Source organism: Cyprinodon variegatus, unplaced genomic scaffold (genome assembly GCF_000732505.1).
Source record: "Cyprinodon variegatus isolate N-32 unplaced genomic scaffold, C_variegatus-1.0 Scaffold364, whole genome shotgun sequence".
NCBI classification, from domain to species: domain Eukaryota; kingdom Metazoa; phylum Chordata; class Actinopteri; order Cyprinodontiformes; family Cyprinodontidae; genus Cyprinodon; species Cyprinodon variegatus.
This window is the reverse complement of record NW_015150817.1, coordinates 299,310-316,316: the sequence shown is the minus strand read 5'-3', so window position 1 is coordinate 316,316 and position 17,007 is coordinate 299,310. Positions and strand designations below refer to the sequence as shown.

The 17,007-nt window shown below is 38.3% G+C and overlaps 2 protein-coding genes across 2 annotated transcripts in view; both read left to right on the top strand.

The window, feature by feature from the left end:
- LOC107092044 (proline-rich protein HaeIII subfamily 1-like) overlaps positions 1-1,199 on the top strand; it is a 2,341-nt gene extending 1,142 nt beyond the window's left edge. Inside the window, exons 3-4 of the mRNA XM_015386320.1 lie at positions 13-177; positions 748-1,199. Of these exons, the coding sequence (XP_015241806.1) occupies positions 13-177; positions 748-1,199 (617 nt within the window). The remainder of the gene's footprint in view (positions 1-12; positions 178-747) is intronic.
- Positions 1,200-5,281: 4,082 nt separating this feature from the next.
- Positions 5,282-16,907, top strand: LOC107092066 (calsequestrin-1-like). The gene is made up of 10 exons (XM_015386346.1): positions 5,282-5,394; positions 9,988-10,088; positions 10,206-10,317; positions 11,723-11,796; positions 12,384-12,514; positions 12,671-12,716; positions 12,824-12,878; positions 12,975-13,075; positions 13,199-13,273; positions 15,490-16,907. Exons 3-10 carry the CDS (start codon positions 10,266-10,268, stop codon positions 15,790-15,792), a joined length of 837 nt encoding a protein of 278 aa, XP_015241832.1. The 5' UTR covers positions 5,282-5,394; positions 9,988-10,088; positions 10,206-10,265; the 3' UTR covers positions 15,793-16,907.
- The last annotated feature ends 100 nt before the right edge of the window (positions 16,908-17,007 follow it).

The window sequence follows — 17,007 nt, the reverse complement described above, 5'->3', positions numbered from 1 at the left end:
TACTTCAAACAGCCACTACACGCCCCTCCTTCCGACCTTCTTTGGAGAGAGCAGAAGTGATAGCCCCACCCCCGTCAGGCCACCCAGGCCCTGCAGCCGCCCCCCGTCAAGACCACAGACCAGGCGGCTTGCTCTTCCTCCAAGCCCCAGACTCCAGGTGGCAGCCGGAGAACAGGGGTGTGAGAAGACCCCAATCCTCCCTGCGCCTGCTCAAATGTGGTGTTGTTATGTGTTGCTCTCAGATGTAATTAAAACTGGGAGTACCAAAAGGGGGTGTTCAGCACAGTCCACCCCCCTCTGGGAGATAGGCGGTGGTGCCAGTGCACCCCCCCATTCAACAACCCAGAACCCACAATGTCTAAATGCGAGAGGGGATGGGGGGAGCCAACCTTGGTGAGGCCCGTAAAATAAGCCCCCCAGTGCCCTTGACCCCCACCCCCCAGAAAATGCCCTACATAGATGTGTGTTGTGAAAATGTTTAGATGGAAGTGTCTAAAATGCAAAATAAAATTGGGGTGGGGGACGTCATCAGAAGGTGGGGCCCTCCAGTAACAACCCCCTCTCCAAAAACCTACATGTGTGGCAGTGTGATGGAGCAGGCAGAGGGAGGATTTCGAGGATGGGGAGCAAAGGACTGGGGTGCTTACTGCACTCCCAGGGAGCCAGCTCCCCCACTGACACACAAGCGACAAAAGACATCCAGGCCTAGATCATTCCCACACCCCCTCCCTCCCCTTCCCCCACTAGCAGAGTACAAACCCCTGAAGGGGTATGCATCTGCCAGAGGTGTTAATGTCCATGCCCCCCCAGCCCAACAGGCCCTGAGGCACCCCAGCAGACCAGAGGCCGCGGCAGGGCCAGACAGCCGGGCGTACACCAGCCCAGACCCCAAGCAGCACTCCCCACAGAACACGGGGCCCCCTCCAGAGGGCAACGTGCCCCAGGGTTCCCAGAAACCTGGACCCACCCCGGACCCACCCAGCAGCAGCACAGCTACCAGGCCAGTAGCCCACTTCCGCCACCACACAACCCCCCAAGAGCACCACATGCGGCTGCCGAAGGACCCCCGGAGGTGTCCCAGGCCCGCCCCGATGGGGGCAATAGACCCCAGGGCGAGGCCCGCCAGGCACCCCAATCCGGGCACCCCCCCGAGCCCTCCAGGACCCAACAATCCCCGAACCATCCCCTGCACCCCGTAGGACGCGCCCCACAGCCCCCCACTACACTAAGTGATGGAGCCGATCAAAGGAGCCCAGAGAGATCGGTCTGATGGGGATGCAGATGCTGTCTCAAGATTATTATGATCCAACAACAGATCTCTGTACTGATTGATGCTGAGTTTATCCTTACTTTTCCAATTCATGAGGATAGTTTTCTTTGCATAACGCAGTGAAAGCCATGCAAACTGATTTTTTTTCCATAGAGCTTCCCTCAAAGTCACCCAGCAAGCAAACTGAAGGAGAAAGTGAGATTTTACAACCCGGGCACAGTGATAGGTCCTTACAGACCTGTACCCAGAACCTCTGAACCAGCTTGCATAACCATAACGCGTGAATATAATTATCAAGATGATTGCCTGTGCACTGTGGACAGATGTGGACATCTTGAAAAATCTTTGAATTGTATAGTGCACTCTGTGGAGGATTTTGTAATGTATTTATTGTAAATTGGGGTTTCTAGTCATGTTAAAAGTTCTAAGACTTATCTGAGCCCAGATGTTTTGTTGAAAGCTGACTGATAAATCCTCCTCCCATTTAGTAATAGGAAGAGATATTGTATCATCCAGTTTAGTCAGTGTCCTGTATAATTTAGACAGTAGTTCAGGATGGTTTAAATCTAGAAACTCTGATATATTAGTTGGAATTTGTAAACCTCCATCAATATGCTTAAATTTATTTCTAATTATAGCTTTAATTTGCTCATATATTAAGAATTTATTTTTGTTAATGCCATATTGAAAATTTAATCTAGCAAATGTGATAAACTCTGTACCTTTAAATAAATGACCCAGATATGTAATACCTTTATTCTTCCAGTATGGAAAGTTTATCATATTACTTTTTAGTAGAATGTCAGGGTTATTCCTGGGTGTATGACTGCACAGGATAAGTGATGACTTCGTTATTTTAAGAAATTCCCACCATGCTGTCAGGGATGAGCTGATGTTAATATTTTTAAAACATGAGTGCCGCTTGATATTAGACCTAATAAACGGCAAATCTGAAGTTATGATATTACTGCATATTTCCTGTTCTGTGTCTATCCTGGGCTCATCTAAGGTTTTATCCATTTTGAGATGTACTGTAATCTTTTTGCTAAACAGTAGTTTGGGATGTAAGGTAAATCTAGTCCCCTTCTGTCTTTAGTTTTCTGTAGTGTCTTTAGGCTGATACAAGGGGGTTTGTCCTTCCAAAGCAATTTAGAGATGGAAGAATATAGAGATTTAAAGCAGTCAGATGATGGTTTATTTGGGATCATTAAATAGGTAGTTAATTCTGGGTAAGACCGTCATTTTAATTGAGGCTTCTCTACCTATAAGGGAGATTGAAAGCGATTTCCATCTCTCTAGGTCCTCTTCTATTTTATTTATTTTAAAGAGGGGTGTGGTTGAGTTTTGGTAACTCAGCCAATTTAGATGACACAGTACTTCCCAAATATTTGATAATTCCTGATTGCAATTGTAGACCTGTGGGATTCTGTGGAGAGCAATTAATTGGTAGTACTATAGATTTAGACCAATTTATAGAGTATTCTGAGACTCTTAAGAAAGATTCTAGTAATCTAATCACTTGAGAGAGGCAAGTGTTTGAGTGCTGGGGATAAAGTAATACATCATCTGCATAAAGACTAATTTTATGCTCTATTTTCATGCCTTTTATACCTTTAACCACATTAGTTTGTCTGATTGTAGCAGTTAGAGGCTCAAAGAAAATAGCAAAAAGTGAGGGGGAGAGCGGGCATCCCTGCCTGGTGCCCCTCTGGAGACAAAAGCTGGAAGATGTTTGATTATTTGTCCTGACACAGGCTGTTGGGAAGCTGTATAATATTTTTTACCAATTTATAAAGGAATTGCCAAAGCCAAATTAATGTAGAGTAGCACATAAAAATTTCCAGTTTACGCTATCAAATGCTTTTTCTGCATCTAAAGCCAATATATAGGATTTAAGATTTTTACTGCAGGAAAAATGTATTAAATTAAGCAGTCTGTGTGTGTTAGCAGCTGACTGCCTTCCATTAATGAAACCAGTTTAATCTAGGTGGATTATGAGAGGAGTGACTTTATCTAATCGTTTTGCTAAAGCTTTACAGATTATCTTAATATCCACATTAATTAAGGATATGGGACAATAGCTGGTCGGAAACATAGGATCTTTGCCTGGCTTAAGCAGGAGACTAATGGTGGCAGAATTCATATTAACTGGAAATTTGCCATTATCTTGAGTTTCCTGTAGCATTCTATGGAACGTTGGGGCCAGAATGTCCCAGAACTCTTTATAGAACTCAGTGGGGAACCCGTCTGGACCTGGCGCTTTATTATTTGGCATGCTTTTTAATGCTTCCTGAACTTCAGCTGTAGACACGTCGTCATTGCCGTGGGGCGCCTCCCCCATCCCAACCCCGCTCCCGCAGGAGTCCCTCTCAGCGCTGCAGTCAGAGGATGTTTACCCTCAGCGTCCAGACTGCAAATGAAGCGCGCATGCGCTGAGATTGAAGGCGCAAATTGATCACAATAATTAAAATAGCCTGCGCTTTGTAAAGCGAAAAAAGTCGTAACATGCAACTTTTCTAAAAACAAATTAACATGGCGCGGGAGCACCACTGTTATGATGCAGCACCTGAAAAGAAAACACGCTGGAGCCTTCGATGGCAGTGAAGAGAGCTGATCAGCAGGGTGAGCGACCATGTTTGTTTTGTTTTAAAGTGGGGAAACGTAACGTTAGTTTCTCAGGACAATAAACAAAGAAAAAAACGACTATATTTGCATTTACAGACTCAATTGTTAATATATTACAGGATCCGGAGGGTATTAACAATGCCTTCCTAGATTTCTATAAATCTTTATATACATATATTTCTATAAATATTTATACACAATGTGGGCATTGTCGAGCCCACAGACCATAGCAGTATGCTCCAACCATTAGCTGGACTTCCGAGAGATGGATCTTTAGAAAAGGTTAAGAGGCAGTCTATACCACAACTGAAACAAATCTCAAAGAATTAGAGTGAGAGAAAGCATGTTTATGGTTCAGTAAATGGGGAGTGGAGCTCAAAGAGGGGGCAATCATCGGAAAAAACAATAATAATAATGTAAAAAAAAAATTTGTCGAGTAGTAGATAGTAGATAGGTAAACCTATCTTTTGAGGATCTTTTGGGCAACATCCAAACAGAAAACAGATGATGAAAAAGATAAAAGTACATGATAAAGCAAGTTTGCAAACATTGACAGAGGCAAGGTTTCAAAGATTAACAATCATCAGCAACAAGACCACAACCCTTTTTGGCTTGAGCCAGGTAATTAACGGCCAAGCATTAAGATCACAAAAAATAGACATGACTGTAGATCCAAATCTGCCTCCAGGATTTGACCAAGCAGCAGATGCAGAGAAAGCACGTTCCTACATAATCAAAATGAATATGCAGCTTTGCTTTCTGGCAAATACAGGCTCAGTGACAGGCCTGGTGTCACATTACTAGAAGGTTGGCAGTTTGTCAGAAGACTCCAGGAATTTGTCCTGCTCATTATTTGAACCTGGTACAGAATCAGGCAGGTTATATTATGTTTCAGTAAAAAAGTAGGCATTTTGTTTGTAGAACAGCAGCCTAGCCAGAAGCTATGCTGACCTGTAAAACACTTTAACTGAGAGTTGCAACTATGTGTTGTTTTTTTTTCACTGTTCACAAAAGGGAAATGAGTGCCTGGGTATCTTTAAAACAAAAATTGATGGAATGGATTCATGGTGATGACTCTATTAAGTCTATTGAACAGTAATCAGATTTGTACCAAAAGAATGGATGAGTTTGAATGACCATAAGAAATGCTTTTAAAGACAGTCTGCGAATAGCAAAATAAGGCATGTTGGCACAGTATGTCTTGATACAGTTAAGCTTTTGCTGGGCTTGTTGTGCCTTATGTTGTATATTCATCTTCCAATGCTGCAATGTCTACATCAAGATACCTTAAACGTTTAAATTCTGCAAAAATTGAGTTGGTTGAATCAGCTTTTTTTGGATAAAGTACATTGGTCTGATTCTGGATTTCGCCCACCTGTTTTTGTGCCACTATCCCTTCGTCTAGCTTGCAGCTCAAGTTCTGGATGGGTTTGAAGATGAAGAGATCGGATTCGGCCTGGTGGATGAGAAGAAGGCATCTGCTGTTGCCAAGAAGCTAGGTATGAATTTTAGGAAGACTGCTTATAAAAATCTTAAACATGAGGTATGTAAATTGTCTTGAAAATGTCTTGTAAAGTAATGCTGCCACTATACAGTACTTGGTGGTGGAAATTATGTGTTGAGGATCTTATTTTTAAAACCATAAAAAATCCTCTTACATACCAGAAGACCTTCTTTTACATCTTTCTAGTGTCTCTTGCATGATTTGTGGCGAAATGCAGAGAGGACCTCTTATATCATTTTTTTTAAATATTGTAACTCATCCATCAAAAGCTAATAGTACTAAAAAATATGTTTTCCTACCTTTGCGATGGATATCTGCAGATTTCCCAAAGTTGTAGGGGACCTTGGCTGCTCTTCTTTCGTATTTGCTTTTCTCTGACAAATTTCAAGGCCACCTAAAGAACAGTTGGTTTAGTTTAATGTTACTTAAAGTGACATTAAATTGCAGATGGATCGACTGTATTTACTAATCAGGTGATTTTTATGGTATTTAGTATAACTAAATATGATTAAAGGGTACAAATGTAAAGGGTTGTTGGATAACATTTGCCTACCACACCTTAAACATTTATTACTTTCCTTCAACATTACTTTCCTTTCTATGAAAAACTGGCTATAAAATGGAGAGAAATGTGCGGTGGTAACGTGCCAAAATGTGAAACACATCAAAGGGTATATATACTTTTGACAGATGGGTTATATTGTTCATCCTATTGCTCCATAAAATAAAGAAAAAAATATTACAAACAATGTAATTAAGATGTAATTAAGTCCCAGATGTTGATCCTTCTTATCTTTTAGAGTTCCTATAAAAGGAGAAATGGACACCCAGAAGGCTCATGGACCAACAGTGACATCATGTGCTTTTAAATATAAAGCACGGTCTGACAGCTATGGCTTTAAACCACAATTTCCTTCAACACTGAAAAAATATAAAAACGCAAAAAATCCCAAAAGGATATTTTGCTTCCCCTAAAAGTTTTCTTTTTAATTTTTTGAAACAAACATTTAGCAGCACCAGATCAAACCTTCCTAGTCCTGTTGGTAGAAACATCCAACTAAAACATGAAAACAATGTCTCTTACTGTAATTCCTCTTATTTCCTGCTTTAAAGATTAACCCACTTCTGTTTGTTAGTTCATATCACTACATTAAAGAATGTTAAAGAAATAATTTCTTTTCTAGTAAATGACTCACAACACATAACACAGATATCAAAAGAGAAGAAGATGGGGAGCAAAGAACTAAACATGGAGAAGCAGCATTTAGTTTCTATGCTCCACTTATCTGGAACAAACTTCCATAAAACTGTAAAAGTGCGGAAAGCCTGATTTCCTTTAAATCAAGACTAAAAACACATTTGTTTAGGATTGCCTTCGACTATTCTAGTTAAACAGTTCAACAAAAACATGTTTTCTTTAATCCAACTGTTTTTAATATTCTTTTTTTGTTTCTGCATTTTTTATTTTATTTTATTTATTTTTTATTTTTTCCTACTTGCTTTGATTCTGTTTTATCTTCTTGTATTTTAATCATGTATAGCACTTTGCATTGTCTTTGTACTGAATTGTGCTATACAAATAAATTTGCCTTGCCTTGCTCTTGCCAAAGGACTGGGGTGAAGAAGAGAGAGAATTTTCGTCCCTTGAGACGAAAATCTTTAAAAATTTGTTAAAGCATCATCTTTGGGTCAGTTGGTGTGCCCGTGGAACAGGGACTGGTAAGCCTCCCTCAGTCTGCAGGGCCCTCTTTCAGAATAAGGGATGGGTCAGTACTTGAAATAAGTTCAGGAATCCCAGGGAATCCCCAGGATTTTCAGTTTCAGAAAACTGTACAGCTGTTATCTTGAGTGCTCCATCAAACAACTCTGGTCAGTAGCAGAATTTCTAGAAGTTACCCATTGGCTGTTGCACATTTGAGCTTAGTCCTGACACTAGCAAAGCATCATAAATGGTGTTTTCTTTGAGAAACTTCTTCATGCTTGCTGAAGGCAAACTGTCCAGATCATTTTATTAAACCGATACAAGATCAGATTGATCATCATATCAGCTATGTCAGCTTTCTCCATTGGTTGACCGGCAAGTTTCCCTACCTTCATTGTGGGGCATAGTGGTTTGAATGCAGACTGACACTGAAGCCATTGAAAAGTTATGTTCTGCATAATTATTGAATAGATTAGGTTTTGTTCAATTATATTTTATAATTAATCTTTGCTGACAGAAAAAGTCTAAAAACATTTTAACCTGAACAGACTCACATGGAGAAAAGAAGACCACTGCATTGAATGTAGTTCTGCTTAATAATGTAGATCTAGGTTAGATGTTAATATATTCCCGGAGTCAAGATTATGTGCAGAAAAATAAATGGGCTGAGGAGGGATGGAGTTCATGAGGGTTCAACGATGCGGGGATGTGAAGGAGTGGCATTGTCTATATGCCCTTCAAACATTTGCGGCCTTTAGGCTTATAGGCTGCCTGGATTCAGCACAGCAGTAAAGAGTTCCTTTTCTGCCCTGGATAATATTCTTACTGGCGACCTCACAGTTACAGAACTAATAGGAGCCAGGGACAAGCGGTAGGAAATACAATTTGAGCTGTTCGGAAAGAGCTCTAATCAGCTCTAAACCTGATCCCAATCAGGCCAAGCTCTGTGCATAAGTTGCAGTGGTAACCAAATTAAAACTCTGAGAATCGGCTTTATGAAACCCAGATGACAACGAAATAAGCCAGACTTGGCTACCTAAGATATGCTTGCAAACTAAGACAGTTTTAAGAAATACTCCAGTGGTGTCAAGAGAGATCTTATAGAAGTCTTCAGTCAGCTTTTAAGATCTGAGGCAGATTGATCAACTTCTCTTACTCAACCTAATTGACAAAGCAGACCAGCACCATTAAAACACAGAATCAGGTCCTGCCAAAGAAAAGTAAACGGTTGGTTATATGCATTTTGCCTGTCACACTTTAAAGACGTATTAACATCCTGCAACAAAGATAGATCTAGATTTGTTTTTCTATTAAAGATTGAAGATATACAATAAAGACATGAGCAGGATGTTCAAAATGTGAAAAACATCAAAGGATATGAATAGTTTTGACAGTTCATACAGCACATACTCTTGCTTAATTAAATACAAATATAAACACTTAAAACCAAATTTAACAGAATATTGGCAAGTTTTTATTTTTTACAATTCTGTAAAAGGTGATATGCAGGTAACCCCAAATGTTTTATGAACAAGCAGCGACCTCAAGTGTTTAAAAAGTATAAGACACTGTCAGTCAGCTAATGTGACCCATATTTACAAAAAAAATAAAATAAATTAAATAGAGTGAGCAAGGAGTAGAAAAGTCCAAACACTGTTTTTGTTCCTCAGCAAAAAAGCTAATTCATATATTTGGTTTTGGGCTGGGGTGCATTTAAAGAAATGTAATGTTGTATAATGTTTTTTGTTGCAATGATAGTTTTAGGGTTTTAAAGTAGGGCTGCAACTAACGATCATTTTGCAAATCACTTAATATGTTGATTATTTTGTTGATACATTGATTTATAATCGGATATAATCCTTAAAGATTCTTTATGAAATTAAACCAGGTGAAACTACAACATTTCCACTTAAAGAGTGCCGGAAATTGACAGACACAATTATTCTTTTAACATAAATGAAAAATGTTAACATATTTTTGCAATTTTGATATAATTAATTACTGCTCCAAATGGGCTGCTCTGTCAGCTAAAGGTGTATTTTACAGTCTCTATACTCCAGTTAATGATTATTTGATTACTAAATTAGTTAACGAATATTTTAATAATCAATTAATCATGACTAATCCGATTAATTGTTTCAGCCATAGTTTAAAGCATGCCAAACAAAACGGCAGTTCTGGAAAACTCAAGCTAAAATAAAAGTTGCATTTGAAACTGTCCAACAACCATGTTTGATGGTTGGTGGAAAAAAAATTAGCTGTTTGTTTACAATGTCAGCAACAATGTTTAGAGGGTATTGATTATTGTGTGACGAAGTGACTGGTTTCTCTACAAATAGCTAACAGAAAAAAATCCTTAATTCCAGAATAAACTAAAACACACATAACTTCTCTTAAATTCTCTTTTTACAAAATCTCTAGGAAAACTTAGGAATCCCCTTACTGCAGTTAAAAACATTATCAAGGATATGTGGTGCTCTGGGGGTTGCCTTTTTTAAAAAAAAGAATCTCTAATCATAGCATTATGAACTCTTCAAAATTCCAGGAGATTTTAAAGTCATGATATCATGTCCCTATGTGAAACCTAGGGAAGGGTTATATTTTGATCTTTCCATGGCAAAAACTATAGAAAAATGTTGAATTAGCAGAGCAATAAAGTTTCTAAGAAATAAAAGCAAAGTACAGCCATAGAAAATAAATATTTCCCTGCCCTAAATCAGCAGTTCAGTGAGTTGAGCAAAAGAGAAGAGGACACTGAGAGCTATGAGGAAGGGCTAGATCACATTAAGAACTTTATTTGCTGTGTAAACAAAAAATTGTGTAGTCTTGTATATGAATCTTTAATATGTAATTTTTTTTGCAGATAAAACTTCCTTTTCTCACCAGGTCTAGATGAAGTTGAAAGCATCTATATCTTTGCGGACAATGAGATAATAGAGTACGATGGAGAGCTGGCTGCAGACACCATCGTTGAGTTCCTATATGATGTAAGTAATGTTGGTGGAGAGCCACCCAGAACTGTGGCTAATCACATATTTGCAAAAGATGGACCAATAATAATTAGAAACTGCAAGAGATGCTTCTGATTTTTTGTCTCCTGTTAGGTGATTGAAGACCCTGTTGAGATCATTGACAACGACCGAGAGCTGAAGGGTTTCTATAACATGGATGATGTCATCAAACTGGTTGGCTACTTTAAAAGTGAAAGATCTCCCCGTAAGTTCAATACTTCATCAATTAGAAATGATCTGAAATTTTTTTTTTTTTTCTGCACTGATACTAGATTTTTCCAACCAAAGTACTTGTACAATATTGAGATTCTAGCATTCACCAACACGTTGTACTGATTGGAATATTAAATAAATTAAAAGCTAAGTTATAACAAAGAGTTCTTATCATATTTCCTGATATGTTCAGTAGACGAAGATTGATTTTTACCTTGGATCCAGCACAGATTGGATGCTTTTTTTTTTTGCTTGTGTTAATAACTTTGCTGAATAGTACGAACTTGCGGTTCTCTTGATCGACAAACCAGTCTGGATGTTAAGCTAAACAGGGGAATTGCTCTGCAGGGGCTGCTTCTTTTGGCACCTGTTCATGCAAAAAAATACCTCCACACAACTGACATTTCCCCTCAACAGTCTGGATACTTAAAGTTCTGAAGTTTTCCTGATGTCATGTAATGTTTCTGCCTCTCAACTCCTGAGCCCGCCTGTTTCAAACTGAGCTTGTCTGCCTGACCTTTCTGCTGAACTAATGGAACCCTGAACCTGCCCAAAACGCTCTGTGGATTCCTGGAACCTCTCTGTTTCTGTTTCGGATCAGAACCTCTGGCCGGGTTGTGGACTCCTTGATCTCGGAATCATCTTGTTTAGACCTGTTTGCCTGACCTGGCTCAGACTCCTGCCTCTTCACGCGGGCTGCTGCATATGGAAACTTTGGACGGCTACCGCCGACTCTCCCATTTGTGGTGCATAGGCTTGTTCCTGTCTCAATCTGAGAGGACTGACTGAACTGTTAAAGTGATGACTGGTCATTGAGTGAAGCTGACTTAGACAACTTTTATTGTCATTTTTTAACACAGAGTATATACAGCTTTCATGACATTTCCATTTCTTAAAGTGCAGCAGTGATCAAATGTAAACAGTTTTGAAGAAAAATTATGGTGGAAAGAAACCACATTGATATGGAAGTTCGGAGCATAAAATATATAATGGTGCATTATGCAGGATTTTGTTTTGGAGTTGTCAGTATGATGCAGAGTCTGTGACATGATATGAGGTTTTCTCAACAGTTCATATGTGAGCTGGTGCCGCCATCGCTGCTACTGATACTTAAAATGCTACTGCAACTACCATTGTTACCATTGCTTTTGTGTCTTCCCGGGGCTTGCCCTCATTTTAGGATATTATTACCACCCCTTACTGGCTAAAATATCAGTGTGCAAATTAATACTGGTTGTAAGATGGAAAATAATTCTAGAATCAGGTCCATTTATTTCAAAGCTGATTTACTAATACAAGTGTTTACACGCCTGTTGAATTAAGCCCAGTATGGATATCTGTGCATCCCTATTTATAACTTAAATTGTAATAACTTGTATTTCCTCTCTTTGTTTCAGATTTTATAGAGTACGACGATGCAGCTGAAGAGTTTCACCCTTTTGTTAAATTCTTCGCAACATTTGACCCCAAGGTTTACATTTAAAATGCCTCATTTGTGCACTGAATGATGTGTTTTTGTATCATGGTCAAAGGTATTTTAGACAATTCAAAATTGAAAAACGTTTAAGAAAAGATAATGTAATACAATACATTCACAATGAGGTATTCTATCTAATTTACAAATTGTACAAAAAGGAAGAATAGTTAGCCAATTGGGAATTTTTATGTCAGGGTGGTTTGCCAGGACTTTTTAAATAAATACCAGCCAGGGAAACTGTATTAGACAGTTCAAAGTCAGCTGTATTGCCAAACCCCAGATTACTTGCAGCTAACGCTAACATGGGACATGGAATAGAAATGAGAGCAGCCTGCAGTAGAACCAAGCATTAGCAAAAACTAGGCATAGGTTTCACCGATAAATCAGAGTTATAAGAAATACTCTCAAGGTTTTTGGTGCTGATAAGGTTGTTTTAAATAAATATAGTTAAAATATACTAAATATAGAATTTACTTAATGTCTAGGCAATGACATTATTTTACATCAGTAAGATGATTGTCGTGATGCCAAAAAGAGAGCCCGACAGATTTTTGCAGACTGAATTTATTTTTCTTTTCCAGATTGCCAAAAAGCTAAAACTAAAGGTCAATGAAGTGGATTTCTATGAACCATTCATGGAGGATCCTGTCACCATTCCAGGAAAGCCTTACATTGAGTCTGAGCTTGTTGAATACATCGAACAGCATGACAGGTGGGGTTCTGAGGGATCACATTATTGCACAATTCAAGTCATGTAAAATTAACTATACCAATAATGCAATTGCATTAAGGTGTTAGATATTAACCTATTTAAGAAATGATTACAGGAAAAGGTGAGGTCCTCAATTTTTTGTTTTTTTTGTTTTAGACCCACTTTGAGGAAGCTTCTACCTCACAGCATGTATGAGATCTGGGTAGGATTGATAAAACACCTCAATATGTTTGTTACTTACAGCTAACATGCTTTACCTATCTTGTGACTATGAAACATGGTCTTTTGTCAACCTTTTTGTGATCACAGGAAGATGATATTAATGGAGAGCACATTGTGGCTTTTGCTGAGGAGGATGATCCAGGTTGGTTTTTAGGTTTAGGTGTTTTTAAAAATAATTTATTTACACCTATAAGTATAACATGAAGAGATCTGATAAATCCATGTCAACTTCTTTTAGATGGTTTTGAATTTCTTGAAATCCTGAAGGAAGTAGCCCGCGACAACACTGATGACCCCAACCTCAGCATTATTTGGATTGACCCAGACAATTTCCCCCTGGTATAAAAATAGAACTTTATCTTGACTTTTTTTCCTAGATTTAATTTTTCTCCAAGAACTAATTTTTGTAATAGGATACAAAGTATTACTGGGCTCTTTCTGCTTTCTGTTTCACACTTTCAGCTGGTTCCATACTGGGAGAGAACATTCAGTATTGATCTTTCGTCTCCTCAGATTGGTGTCGTCGATGTAAAGGATGTAAGAGTTTGTTACTAGTTCACACAAGCTTGAATCTGTTCCACTGTGAATGTCCATGTTCGTAGTTTCCCCTTGGCTTTTTTTTTAAACTGGGCTTTTTTTGTGTCTTAGATTATTCAAGAAGTGAAAACAGATTTTGATCCACACTGGTGTCAAAGTATCACACAAGGGATTCAAATAGTTGACAACATATATATTATTAGAATCTTTAGTGTAACCACATCCCAAAGGGCCTTTCTTGGTTTCAGACCGGGGGCTCAATTTATAGAAGTTGCAGACGTCACTTTTCACTTTCATTTTGGAGAAAGGAGAAACTGGAAATGCGGATGGTTAGGTTGGGAATTGAAGCTACATATTAACTGACATTCAAATTCACTACACATCAATCTTTAACCATAGACTGGCCCCTCTGTAGGCCTTAACCCCACAGTAATATATATGCCTGTGCTACTGAGCCATAGCTCTAGACCAATCACATCAATAAAAAGAAATAATCTATAAATCAACTCAATACTTGACTTAAAATTTGCACAATATATAAATGTTTTGTCACAATCACTTTCCTTTCCTCAATGATCACTGAAGTTAAGTGTACCGGAGGTTTTTCCTATAAAGTGTGCAAAAGTCAAACTGATCACATTGGTGACACTTGTATAATTTTGTGCGATCGACACCATGGAAATGCGAGAATTAGGAGGGTTTGTGTTCAAGGATCAAAAAGGTTTCCTGGCCCTTAAACTCCTGGACAAAATATTTACAATCTTGGCAATATTCCTTAGAAGAAAGGCAAAAAGTATACAAACCTGTTCAATAAGGAAGTCAAGTGACAAGTCTACATCGAAAATAACATCAAGGCTTTTTACATATTTATCAGAAGCCAATTTAATGCAATCTAGATAAAATAAGTAAATAAGCAGTTCACTTTTTGAAGACCTCAGTCCAAACACGATAAGTTCTGGTCAGTCTGAATTTAAAAGCTGAAAATGTAAAGTCTATAAGGTTTTAATATCTTTGAGAGATGTCTATATCTATCCAACATGTTAGATTTTCCAGGGTTTAAGGGCAAATATACCACATCATTGTTGGTGTAAGAGTGGAAATGAATTGCAAGTTGTCCGATAATTCTACAAGTTGGTAAGACAGTAAAAAGAATTGTACCTAGCACCCATCCCTGTGGTAATGCAGGAATAAGATCTAACAGGAAATGGAAAGACACAATTCTATTATCTGAGGCCATGAAAAAACCTATTTCCTCAGTGCTGTTTTAGAGTAGAAGTCATCTCTAAGAGTAGACTGAAATTCTTCAAAAAGGTCATTATGGTTTAAGTGGTCATACACCTGATTAGCAACAATTTTCTCAAGAATTTTAGATTAGTAATGACGATTAGATGGTAAATGGTACATGTACTTATATAGCGCCTTTATTCAAGTTAGGAGACTTGACCAAAGCACTTTACACTACATTCATTCACCCATTCACACACATACTGATTGTGGCAAGCTACATTGTAGCCACAATGGGGCTCACTGCCGTACACTGGCGCCACCGGGCCCTCTGACCACCATCAGTAGATAATGCAGGTGAAGTGTCTTGCCCAACGACACTGAAAGTCGTAGTCGGGGCTTGAACCGTCAACCCTTCGATTTCAGGGCAAACTCCTACATCCAACGCCACTGTCTCCTCGATGTAGGTTAACTGTCAATTGCCTGATTTAGGGCATGCAAAGTTGGTCCTTCTGGGCCATTTTAGTTGTTTAATGCATATGCACAGCTGATTTCCACCCTGACTTGGCCAGCTCATAGAGACAAACAGTCCAAGACAGTTCCTTCTCCTTAAATTGTGTTTAATAGAGGAACAGTAATTGTTTTGGTTAAAATGCTGCAGCAGCACTTATTACATACCCCATCAGCCATGCAGTAACACATGTATGTTGATGACATTAGAAAAAGGACTTGTACACCGCTTGTACCAAGCTTTACAAAAACCTAATGTGCTTATGATTCAATGAATCGACCGCGATTGGATACTCTGTAGCGGTTACAAAAAAAAAGGTAACAAATAAGAAAACAGGGAAATGAAAAAAAACTTGTCTAGATAAAAAATAAATTGGATAAATAAATACGGTGACTCTAAGTTAATCAACATATTTTTTTTCTTAATCAGTTAAACCAAGAAAGCTGGATTAATATACTGGTAATGTTTGTAATTTTGGCAGGCTGACAGCGTATGGATGGAGATGGATGATCAGGATGACATGCCCACAGCTGATGAATTGGAACAGTGGATTGAGGACGTTCTGTCAGGAAAAATTGATCCCGATGATGATGACGATGAAGATGAGGATGACGATGATGAAGATGACGACGATGATGACGACGAAGATGATGATGACGGTGATGAGGACGATGATGACAACGATGATGACGACGATGATGACGGTGTTGACGACGATGATGACGACGATGAAGATGAAGACGGCGATGAAGATGACGAAGATGATGAAGATGATGAGGAATAACTGTCCATCTTTTCAGTCATTTTGCCATTTATGTAGAAAATCCAACATATTTTTTCAATATGCCAAAACATTTTACTACAAAAAGACTTTTTGTTTACTGCATATCTTTCCATGCTGGGCTGTTGCACTGACATGAAACACTGTCAGTTCGAATGGTTTCAGTAAAACAAGAGGTTTCTCTCACACAAGACTAGAAGGGGTCCTGTTTAAAATAACGATTGTATATGAACTTCATAACTCAGACCTAATAAATATCAATACATGTAAAAATGGACAGAAACCTTAAGGGCTTCGATTTAACAACACAGTATTCCAATCATATAATTATCTTATTTTTTCTCTTACCTTGTTTTAATGTTATTGAGAACAAACTTGTCGCCAGACAGTCTTAAAAAAGTCATTAAATCAATTAGAACATTTGCTACTTTTCACCTTTAGTTTAAAAAGTTGATGTTATTGCACTACAGAGTAATCAAATTTGGTCAATCAGAGGAAACCTTATATGTGTGAGAGTTTGTGAGTGTGAGTTATTTGATTCAATTCCAATAAGTTCTATTTAAAAACACTCCGAGAGGATATTAGGTGTAGTTGTTACTTCTATTAAAGTGAAGGCACTTTGTTGTTGTACGGCACTCTGTTTAAGGGGATGCTGGTGGTTGGCATAATGGTCTTTATTATGGGATTTTTTTTAAGCCTCTAGATGAGTCCCTATCACAGAACCAGCAAGCTATACCTATATATCTATTTTGGGCTGCACTGAAGGATCTAAGCTGCCCTCAGCTCAGCAGTATGCTCACTCTTTCCCTTCTTGTAGCCGGCTTTACCGCGTCTTCAGTAAAATATATTGTCCAGGTGAACAGAGAGGTATTTTAACTCATTCCCTATCTCTACTTCTTCTCACATGATTAACATTTAAAAGTCAAACCCTTTTTGAATTAGATCATATGCAACAACCTCCCTTAAGACTTGGGATAAGTCACAAGATAAAATTATTAAAAGCAAATTCAAGCCTTTGGTTTTTAAATTAGAAAGTTGTACAAAATTGAAAATACACAAGGAGCCTTTTATTTATGAGCTTTATGTGAGTTTGGAAATAAATACTTTTATGTTTTACACATCCTCTTTTGAAACTTGGTGTTTGGTGATTACATTTTACTGTTCTATTCAATTTAATTTATATCAAATAAATCTGATCTGTCAAACATTTATATTAAG